Source organism: Eleutherodactylus coqui, chromosome 2 (genome assembly GCF_035609145.1).
Source record: "Eleutherodactylus coqui strain aEleCoq1 chromosome 2, aEleCoq1.hap1, whole genome shotgun sequence".
In the NCBI taxonomy this organism is placed as follows: domain Eukaryota; kingdom Metazoa; phylum Chordata; class Amphibia; order Anura; family Eleutherodactylidae; genus Eleutherodactylus; species Eleutherodactylus coqui.
The window spans coordinates 143,991,301-144,003,190 of NC_089838.1; the positions used below are offsets into that span (position 1 = coordinate 143,991,301).

The window sequence follows — 11,890 nt, forward strand, 5'->3', positions numbered from 1 at the left end:
AAACCTCATACAGCTCCATCAATGGAAAAATAACGTCATGGGTCTGGGAATGCAGCATCACTAAAACAAATTACTTCTTACAAAGTGTTCCTAGTGTAGTAAAAGTAGTAACTAGAGATGAGCGAGCATACTCGCTAAGGACAATTACTTGATCGAGCATTGTCCTTAGCGAGTACCTGCCCGCTCGGAAGAAAAGGTTCGGCTGCCGGCGCGGGTGAGAGGTGAGTTGCGGCGGTGAGCAGGAGGGAGCGGGGGGGAGAGAGGGAGAGAGAGATCTCCCCTCCGTTCCTCCCCGCTCTCCCCTGCCGCCAAATCTTTGCTCCCGTGCAGGCTCGATTGAGCAATTGCCCTTAGCGAGTATGCTCGCTCATCTCTAGTAGTAAGACATTTTAAAAACTATATCAAATTTGGTTCACTCGATATTCCTGGAATCGTAATGACCAGCGGAATAAAGAGAATATATTATTCAATTCATGGTGAAAGCCATGAAAAACTAAAAAACTGTGTCAAAAACACTGCTGTTAGCCTCGGTTCACCATTTCTATTTCCTCTGAAACGGAAATAACAGAGTTTAAACATTTCTGTTTTATTCCTAATGCATTTTAATGTTTTGGGTTTTTTTTATTTCTGTTTAATCCCGTCTTTATTTCCATCTCTCTGCTCTAGAAACACAACAGAAAAACTGGAATAGTTCTTAGACCACTCTCACACAAGCATCAGAACGCTGCATTTTTCAACGCAGTGGCTTACAACATTTTTGTAAGCGTTTGCCTGTGATTTTACTGCATATTTTGCGCAATAACAACGCAGACAAAGCAAGCTGATGACATCACCATTCCCCCCCTCCCGCTGGCATAGTAAGCAGCGTTAAAAACGCTGTACTCAGCCTTTTTAACGCACCCCATTCATTTCAATGGGCAATACAGAGTTTGTTTTAGCACACGTTATAAACGCTGCATTAAAACGCACGTCTGAGAAGCTCTATTGAAATGGAGGTTTAGTGTAGCGCTTTTAGCAGATGTTAAAAGCGCTGTAAAGAAAGTGCCCATGTGAGAGAGGCCCCAATAAAACTCATTCAACAAATAAACCTTCATTTAACTAGTCAGAAGGATACAAAAAGTTATAGTTTTCGGAATGCATCCTAAAGTCCATTCGCAGAAAAAGTACCCTTAAAACTATAAACTCTTTATTAGTATGTTTTAAAATCTCAGTCCATGAGCTAACAAAGTTAGTGACTTTTTTTTCCATTTTTTAGTTTTATTGGGGTAAAAAGCTAAAAAAAGGATTTAACATTCCTAGTTATTTATTTTTTTTAATTAGTATATCTACACTAAAATCAAGTACGGAAACTGGTTCCTCATTTTGTTTCAGACGTTTTGATATATAATATGCATGGTTTTGGATTATAGGGCACATATAGCAACGTTTTTGGTTGGTGTCAGTTTCGGGTTAATTTTTTTTTTAATGTATATATTGTTGTTTTATTCTGTAATTTTGTCTTACTTTTTTTTTCTTTTATTTGACATTTTTCCACTGTAGCTGGGGCATCCATAGGAGCCCTAGTTATAGGAAAAACATCTCCTGTAGTGACATTTACTGGCAGAGCTGGTCAGGCTCTAGTATGACCCACCAGCTCTGCTGTAGCAGGGAACCCCGGTGGTCACATGACCCTCTGGCTCCCGTAGGCATATATCTATATTCTACAACACTTCTGCTCCAATCACAACCTGATTGGTTGTTTGGGTTGGCTGATTTACAGTGATTGGTTGTCTGGGTTGAATCGAGTTGAAGTGTTGTGGAATATAAATATATGCCTCCCGTTGTGGAAGAAATCCTTCCACTTTCTAGTACACAGCGCTCACTGAGTACTCGGGGAAGCAGAAGGCAGAAAGGGTTAAAAACTCCTCCTGCCTTCTCCTCCGGGTTATCAGCTGTCAGTAGCAGCTGATAACCCGTCTGGCCTCTAATTGATTGCAGAGCAAGAGGCTTAAAGCACCACCGTAATTTTACATACAGCTAAGCTTTAAGCCCAGGACCAGGCGCCGTAAATTTACAGTGCCTGGTCCTAAATGGGTTAAGCCAGTCATGTACTCCACTACTACTATATATTGGCATCTAGTGAGTGTTGGTAGCTCAGTGAATTCATCCTTAAGTCCAAAATCAGCCTGTAGTCTTAAAGGGTTAACAAAAAGAATACAGAGAGAACAATGTACTGGGTTCTCTCACACGTTGCAAAGAAAATTAAGCACCAACCATTGCACATGAAACATGCAGATTTTGCAGTGGCATTGTTGCGATTTCCAAATCCATACAACGCCACGACAAATGTCACGTTACACATGTGGGGTTTGGTGCAGAATTTTCCATAGTGGATTTTTCCACCACGTATGAAAGCACTTTCATTGACATAGACGTCTGGTGCGGAGTCTGATGTGGAGTCCCTGCTGGATGCACGGAGGCTCCCTCCATAGGTATAGTGGGAAAGGCTAAAAAATAAGACATTGTTACCCTCTCGCAAGTGCTGCTCAGATATCTTACTGCCTTTTGCAATCGAAAAGTAATTTATAATAGATTAATCCAGTGGTAAAACGATAAACTGTCAACATTGTCCTGGCAGCGAGGCCATGTAAGGGTGGTTTTACATCTGTGTTGGGGATTCTGTTCAGGAAGCAGGAAAGGAGAACACCTTTGGCCAAACAGCTCCATCTCTGGATGGAACCGAACAGCGCCGGATGAACCCCTCTGACTATAATGGGGTTTGTCTGCTTTTTGCCCAGCTGGCCAGCTTTTGGACAAAAAAAAAGCGCTGCATGCCACATCTTGTTAGAAAAAATAATAAATCTTGTGATTTGTATAGCGTCAACTTATTCCGCAGCGCTTTAAGCTAATTTTTTTTTTATTACCCCCCACCAAGTTGGGCACTCATTTTACCGACCTCGGAAGGATGGAAGGCTGAGTCACCCTTGAGCTGGCTATCTGAAACATGCAGGGATTGAACTCACAACCTTCAGGTCGTGAGCGAGAGCTTAGGACTGCATTTCCGCTGCCTTAACACTCTGTGTCCTACGAGGCTGATGGAACCTCTAGCCCAAGATTCCGATGTGAAACCGGGCGAGAGGTTGTAATTTTGCAACAGTTAGAGAGACATGAGTTGGAGACCAGTACATAAAAAACAGTATATAAGCACCTGAAACCAAAATGTCAATTACAGTCAGGTAAAGCAAACAAAGTAAAAGCCATACCTATTGTGTCAGCTTTACTAAATCTTCTGGTTACCACATTGTTCATATTGGCATTCTCGCATAGCTTTAATTCAGTAAGGTAAACTTCAACTTTGCAGTGCTTTACAAACATACCCTGTTCAACAACCTGGAGACGTAAAACCACAGCAAAAGTCAGTATAGGGATTCAGAAAGGGGGATGTAGTAACTGCAAGTCCAGAGGCACTAAATACAAAGGTCATGTTTTATATATTGCTACTAGAGATGAGCGAGCATACTCACTAAGGCAAACTACTCGAGCGAGTAGTGCCTTATGCGAGTACCTTCCCGCTCGTCTCTAAAGATTCAGGTGCCGGTGGGGGGCGAGGAGCGGCGGGGGAGAGAGCGGGGAGGTACGGGGGGAGGAAATCTCTCTCTCACTCTCTCCCCCCCTGCTCCTCCCTGCTCACGCCCGCAACTCACCGCTCTCCCCCACCGGCACCCGAATCTTTAGAGATGAGCGGGCAGGTACTCGCATAAGGCACTACTCGCTCGAGTAGTTTGCCTTAGCGAGTATGCTCGCTCATCTCTAATTGCTACCAAGTAAAAAACACAACACTATAAACAGTTATGTGTCTCCACAGAGGAGTCATACAACCACATACAAAATCTGCAGGCGGATAACATCTTGGATTAGATCATTATGTAATCACGTTTTCAGCATTACCTGTGCCTAAAATGTTTCCGAATAAGAAAGTTGGAAAAATACTTCCACAGCGCCATCTATTGGGCGGCGCTGTAGAGGTATTTTTCTATCTTTCTTATTTGCATAAATTTCCCAGAGGAGCAGTGCCTTATAAGTCTTCTTATTTAGCTTTTAGGTGTCCCCACACCCCTTCTGGTGCTCTCCTTGGGGAAAGACTATACCATTCCCTGATCTACTCACCCTGTAGGTGTCTCCACACACATTTTGGGTGCTCTCCTTTAGGAGACATGATGACGCCTTCTGACTAAAATGCTTCCTTCATACATTATATAAAATGCCATTTTGAATTTTATATATAAAAAAACTTGCTTTATCTGTTAGTAATCTGCTTGTTTGTGTTTACTCTCCATTGTTTCTTATTTTGGGAAGACATTTAGGGGCATGGTAAGATCAGTCTTTGTTTGTGAACTCAGGTGGGGTGTGCCCTCTTACTTTTATATGGAGCCAAACTTCTGGCACACTTTTAGCTACCCCCTTTTTAGTGAAGCAATGTCCCTTTTTTGGACAAGTTGGAAAAAATGTTCAAAAAGTGTCTAACACACATAATAAATGTGGCGCATGCAAGACAGTTTTCTGATGCCACCCATGCCAGAAAATTGCCGTATTTTAAATAGTAAACCTGCCCTTCTGTCTCATTTAAAGGGGTTCTGACATTAAAAAAAAAAATTTTTACTCACCTTGCCTGGCCAGGTCCGATCGCCAGGCATGTCCCCTCCAGTCGGCATCTTTTTCTGTGGCTTGTAGAAGCAGAGCAGGAGCGGTCAAAATGACCGCTTCCTGTTCTGCTCCGTCCGTCAGCCATTTCCGAGGTGAACGGACGGGCCGCCCACAGCAAGCACGTCACAAGCAGTGCTTGCTGTGGGCGGCCCGTCCGTCCTGGCTGAACTCCGAGATTCTGCGCGTGCGCAGTGGAGACGTGGCCCGTCCTGACTCCTGTCAGAGGGCACCCCTCCACTGCGCATGCACGCGATCCCGGAGCAGCGCGGCTCGTGGAGGAAGAAGAGGAAGAACAGCGCCTGCTGGGAGATGACCCCCCCGATGTCAACAACAACAGAAGAACAGGTAAGTATTATGTTTTTATGTTTTAGCAGCCATTAAACCATGGGTTCCCTGGGTCCATTAGGCAGACCAGGGAACAATGGCTGCTAAAGCATAAAAACATTATTCATGTCAGAACCCCTTTAACTTTTAAACAATTTTAGAATATATGTGCCCCAATATGCTTTTGTACCGTTTGGTCTGATAGTGGGGCCATCTATCTCCATATTATGCAGTCCTTAAAACGGATCAATCAGCGTGCCATGCTGCCATGTTTAACTGTTTCATTGGTCTGCAGCTTGTAGCTCTCCAACTGTAATGCAGCTACAAGTGCCAGCATGCCATGACCGTTTGTGCTTTCATATTATATTTGAACAGGTCATTTCACATCAGCCATAGTTTACAGACCACGGATTTAAGACTGTATTCACATGGCCATGTGCAAGTTGCGCTCATACAAAACAGACAAAAAAAAAACAAAAACCATTGCGCAGTAAACAGGACACTGTCCTCGTGCTGTGTACTGTTCCCACAACCCATAAACTGCATTGTGATACAGAGATAGCAACTTGCCTCTCAGGATACTGGGAAAGATGAATTCAATGTTTTAATCTCCCCTTCACCCCCTCAAATCTGAGAGGCCTCTGATATGCATCGGAATATGCATTCCTCAGGAAGTCTTTTGATCATGATGGCAATAAAATTAGTCAGTGACAGGTAGATGTTAATTGACCCCCCTGCCAATTAGGCTTAACACCTCGGGTAGTTCCCGCAGACTCCCTGTCACCGAAAGTCAGATTAATGGGAGAATCTTTTAATAAGGGTTAATAGCCATGCAAAGGTCCTATTCCAATAGGAGTTATATTTTTGGAATTGGGGGGGGGGGGGGGAGGGGGCAGCTGAATAGATAAAATCATGAACAGAAATATGACGGGCCTATATTCCAGTTCGGAGGGCCTCCCGCCGAGATATGGCCGAAACGGGGAATTATGATTTTTCCACAAGGGACGCATGCCCCCATCCCAACTTCCTGACTGACATCAGAGGGGGAGGGGAAAGGTGTGTTCCGAGAAATCCTTCATAATTCGGAGCTCTACAAACCCTTGTTGTCAGACCTTCCGAGATACACCCAGCATAAGGACTTTCCCGTTGTTTCAGTGGCTCTGCATGAATCAGAATCCCAAATCTGGTATCTTTCATTTATACTCCTTCTTGCTTCATTTTAAAGTACTGTCTTGTTGTGTATACCCTTATATTCCCGTTTAACGACCTTTTTGTATATCCTGTGTGTGTGTGTGTGTGTATGTGTATATATATATCTCCTGCACTGCTAGTTTTTTTTTTAGAATAAATCTGCAGTTTATTAGTCAAGCCTTGTCCATTTTAAGACAAACCATAATCTCCAAAGTTTGTGTACATAATTCATAGTCTGGGCCTCAGCTTCCCTTAACAGCTGGTGGTGGCAGCATGTAGGTGCGTGACATTGTAGAGCGCTGGAGTGCATTAGGCCAGATCAGGGGGCGATTTGTGCTTTCGGTCTGCATGTGGCAGGACCCCGTGAAAGCTGGTTACAAATCCACCTGTCTACCAGTCTGTTATTACCGGCAACGTCATTTTCGAACAAAGTTTCGTGAAGAACCACCCAGCGGGCGCACAATCCATATGCGGTACTCCCGTTTTAAGGAAAAAGGATGCATCTCAAAGCAAAAAAATCAACCAGCCGTCCACCACTAATCGTGAAAAACAGCGGTGCGCGTTCGTGCAAGAGTCACACAAAGTCCTCAGAAATCCACCGTCAGAGCAAGAAGAGAATCGTAAATCCTGCAGCCGACTGTGTGGGGATTCTGGCATGTTATTCCTACCAACTGCAATCATTACCAGCCCTGAAACCGGACATCTAGGCACAGTTAACGAACATATTATTAGAATCTGGGGAAGGGAAACCCACATGTCTGCGTGGAGCATATGCGCGACTCCCCCAAGGAGAAGGTGTTTTGTGACTGTAGGTAAGTATAGGGCTTCTTCTTTTTCCATGGGGAAACAATTACTAGGGCTTTGTACCTGGATGTTACAGATATGGCTTCTGCTGCAGCTGGAATAGGCAACCCCAGGTTTCATCAGGAAGAGGACAGTTTGCCCTCCATTTTCACAATGAAGTCAGAAGTGAGCAACTGACTACCAGATGGATTGCCCGTGCAGGTCATGATGATAGTGAACTTTTTCCTTGTCCTCCATGTTCCCCGAACCTTACAACTTGTGGTTTTTCTTTGTTAACCCCTTCCGCTATAGAACATACAGTTACATCCTGCAGAGTCAGGGTATGTATGAAGAGAGATCTCGGGGGGGTGGCTTGATAGACTGCCTGCCCAATCGCAGTATGATGTAATGCTATGGCATTACATCATTCTGCAAGAGCGATCAAAGCATCACATGTTGTGGTCCCCTAGGAGGACTAAAAAAGAAAGTAAAGATAAGATCAATAAAGTTTTACTAATTGTAAAAAAAAGTAATACAAGTTTAAATCACCCCTTTTTGCTATATCTATAATAGAATCTAAATAATAAAATAAAAATACATATTTTATATCGCCACGTCCGTAAAAGTCAGATCTATCAAAGTAACGCATTATTTACCCCGCATGGTGAACGTCGTTCGAAAAAAATAAATAAAAGAACGCCAGAAATGCACTTTTTTGGTCACCCTGTCTCCCAGAAAAAAATGCAATAAAAAGCAATCAAAAAGTCATATGTATTCCAAAAAATGGTACTATCGTAAACTACAGAACATCTCGCAAAAAATTAGCCCCATCACAACTATGTTAATGGAAAAATAAAAAAGTTAATGCGCGCAAAAGATGGTGGCAGAAAATAATTGTAAATAATTAAATTAAAAGTAGTATAGCAACCACTTAAGGGGTAAAGATAGAGTGCACATGCCCTCCTCACCACCCACCATGCATGATCTGCAGCATTACAGAAGCCATTGCATCAGTCAGTCATGATACGCTACAACCTGTATGGCAGGAACTTGACTACAGGCTTCATGTGTGATGAGTGACAAAGGGGCTCACATAGAACACTTCTAGTGTGGAAAACATTTTTGATGTTGTGCAACAGAACCTTTTGAGTTTCCGTTTCCATTAATATTAGATTTATGCACCCAAAGGTCATTAAATGTGAGTTATGAGGGTGTCAAATCATGAAGATCATATGTAATAACCCTGTACATACACAATAACAGGCATTGTAAGCAAGCGATGACCAAAAGAGACAAAAAGGAAAGACTTTCTGCTCATGAGAGGTTATAGTCCATGAACTATGGTTTTAGTTCAGCCAAACCCCATTATCCCTTCTCTGTCTAAGGCCTTATTCTAATTAACGTTTTAGTGCAGCTATTTTGTGGTGATAAAAAAAAAAAAATTCGACTGAAAACCGCGACCACCTGAAGCATTGGATTCCAATGGATTTGTTCAGATGGGAGATTTTCTGGCGCGTAAAATCGGCCAGCTGTTAAAAAAAAAACGTTGCTGACTCCGGCCAGCTGGACGCTTTCACACGCAGATGGAAAAGATAGGTCTTGCCCTATCTTTTGGCTGCAATTAGCCGGCAGCTCCCATAGCCGGTAAGGGGAGGAGAAGAGACCTTAGCAGCGGCTCGTGTTGCTAAACTCCCTCCCCCTCCCTTTGCCAGCAGCTCCCATAGGCTTCTACAGGAGCTTTGCTAAGAAATGTGTAGATCAATATATCAGTTAATTCCTTTCGCTATTAGATTGTAGAATAGAAAGATATAGCATCCTGCTAGTATAAGTAGTGACGGGGTTAAATGTAACCATTTCAATATACTAGTGAGTGTATGTCACTAGGTAGGACAGAGATAAGATGGTCCCTCAGACCCCCTTCCTAAATGAGAAAATAACAGTTTCTTTGTATGTGAGAAGTCTGTTATATAGTCACACCTTCACTTATAGCCCATCATGTATTCTTATTAGTTTTGGAGGCATATACTTTTCCTGTGATGTCACTTATGATATATAAAACATGCAACTTTGAATACATTGGAAATCATTTGATACCACAACAGGTTGGTGTGATTTGTATTTCTCCTAAGGGCCCATGCTTCTACACGAGATCCGAGATGGTCTTCTCCTTTGAAAACAAGAGAGTTTAGCATGGCTAAGCAACGCCCATGTGAAAGAGGCCTTAAATTTATTGGAAATTCTGCCACAAGGTGAAGATATGAAAGATCAGAGCTGCTAAGAATCTGCCTGAAAACCCTTATTGGAAATCATAATGACTTAGTCATTCAGGTAGACACTGGACAGGTGTGGGCTAACAGAAGGGGACACACGGCTTGGTTGTAGAGACTCCTTGCCATTCATTCCCCATTTGAGAACCCCAGCTGAATGGTCTCAATCAGCTACGGTTCATGGAAATCAAACTGTATAATGTTCTTGTTGTGCAATTCAAATTGTGCAACTTTTCCCTGCTTGACTCAACAATTGCACAACCCCGTTGGTACCCAGCTGTGAATTGTATGAAGTTGCAGTTGTATTGAGTTGTGCATAAACGCCCCACTTACATTCCTATGGTTGCACTACTAAGTCTTCATCAAGCCCAAGCCTAGGAAGCCAGTCATCCAGCTGAGCAAGTGAAGAGCGACATAAACTGAGATATTTTGGAACAAGGAGGGCAATTCCAAAAGAGAAGTTGTGAGTTCAGCAACAAAGGATAGAGACAGAACTAAAACAAAGTAGAACAAGAACTTTTTTAAATGTGTAAAATACAGATAAAGTGAAATTGGTAGCTGTCAGAAAGAGGACTTTAAAGAATAATTAAAGAAATACTGAAGGCAAGACTAATAGACTGCGTTATATTTGATGTTCTTTGAATCCCGCGCCCCCCAAGGCTCTTCGCTAGGCACAGCACACTAGATCAGTTTTGCCTGGAGTCTTCCTTTGATTATTTGGCATCTAGCTAAATAGATTTCAGAAACGTCACTGTGATACAAGCATGGATGAAGTACTGTACCTTGCGAGCTATGGGTTCCTGACTCTCCATAACTGTGTACCAGCTAACGAGCTTGTTCCAGCCTTCAGTAGGCAACAGAATGTAATCAAGTTCATCAATAAGATGTTCCTTGAGAGACTGCGTATCAGTATCTGTGAAAGAGACTGTCAGCATTTATACATGAGAAACCAGAGCAGTAAGACATCTCTACACAGTATGACAAATCACTCACAGCCTGCTGTACTAATCACATACCAAAACTGCATGTTTCCCAATCACAATTAGTAAATTTATTTCCAAGGCAAACTATTCTTTTTCTTGTTTGAATACATTTAAGTTTCGCTTTATATTTCCAACAAATTGAATCACTCTATGTAAAGATAATACCATGATTCCCCGAAAATAAGCCCTAGCCTGATTTTTCAGGAGGCTTGAAATGTACCGTATATACTCAAGTATAAGCCGACCCGAGTATAAGCCGAGTCAATAAGTTTTACCACAAAAAAATGGTAAAACTTATTGACTCGAGTATAAGCCTAGCTATACTCGAGTATATACTAGGTAAATAAAAAACCCGCAATACTCACCTCTCAGCCGGCGTCTGTGTCCCTGGCGCGATAAGCTGCTTCGGTCTTCTCAACGTTGTCACCTCCCTGGCTGTGTGCGTCAGCACTGTGATTGGATCGAGCGCCGGCCAATCACAGCCGGTGCTCGATAAACCAATCACAGCCATTCAGTATGACATCACTGAATAGCTGTGATTGGTTTATCGAGCGCCAGCTATGATTGGCTAGCACTCGATCCAATAAGAGCACTTCCTCACACAGTCAGGGAGATGACAACGGGGAGAAGACTGAAGCAGCTTGCCGCACTGCCGACAGCATCGCACTGGGGACACAGATGCCGGCTGAGAGGCAAGTATTGAGGTTTTCTTTTTTGTTTTTTACCTCAGTCGATTATAAGCTGAGGGGGACTTTTCCAGCACTTTTTTTTGTGCTGAAAAACTCGGCTTATACGGCAAGTACTGCCACAAAAATAAGTCCTAGTTACAGTTCATAAAAAAAAAAGTCAATAGCAATGCATTGGGTACATGAAAAGGGTCGTAAAAACGCAATTGCTCCAGTTTTACAGCACTTTACCCACAGGTGAACCGAGTCACTTACCCAGCAGGGTCGGTCTAGGGCTTTCCTGCTGCTCTCCAGAGCCTCGGCACGGTTTCCGCACTCCTCAGCTGCGCACACAGGATCACTTTCTGGTTACAGGATACATAAACCCCGCCTCCCCAAACAATGGCTGTGATTGGCTCAGCTGTGCTCGATGAACCAATCAATGCAGCACTTGAAGAACCAATCACGGCCATTGCTTCTTGGAGGCGGGATTTATGTATCCTGTAACCAGGAAGTGATCCTGTGTTGGCAGCCGAGGACTGCAGGAACCTTGCTCGGGCTTTGGAGAGCAGCGGGAAGGACCTAGACCAAGCATGCTGGGTAAGTGACTCGGCTGACCTGTGTCACAATAAGGCATCCCTGGAAAATAAGCCCTAACGCATCTTTTGGGACAAAAAATAATGTAAGACCCTGTCTTATTTTTAGAGAAACATGGTAAATAATATATATTACACACACAGTCTTAGACATAATGTGAAGTGAGGCACATTTGGGGGTCAATCATAAAAAGAAAGAGAAGCCATACACTCATCTAATCATTATATTCATACAAATGAGGACTATTCAAAAATAAATCAACCACCCTACACTTCAGGATGCTTTTTACGGAGTAAATTCTGCTCAGAATGATCATTTATGACCAAAAATGTAACATTTAATGAAGATACTGCTGTGTTTTATCATGGTCATTATACAAGGATCAGCCATTACATTA

The 11,890-nt window shown here is 42.9% G+C and overlaps 1 protein-coding gene across 3 annotated transcripts in view; it reads right to left on the bottom strand.

The window, feature by feature from the left end:
* USP15 (ubiquitin specific peptidase 15) overlaps positions 1-11,890 on the bottom strand; it is an 84,172-nt gene that overhangs the window by 48,958 nt on the left and 23,324 nt on the right. For 2 of the 3 annotated variants that reach the window (XM_066591704.1, XM_066591705.1), the window contains exons 3-4: positions 10,031-10,161; positions 3,243-3,369 (exon numbers count right to left, since the gene is read on the bottom strand). In XM_066591704.1, coding sequence (XP_066447801.1) covers positions 3,243-3,369; positions 10,031-10,161 — 258 coding nt within the window. Of the gene's footprint in view, positions 1-3,242; positions 3,370-10,030; positions 10,174-11,890 lie in introns of all 3 variants that reach the window. The other variant, XM_066591703.1, reaches the window with a different exon arrangement.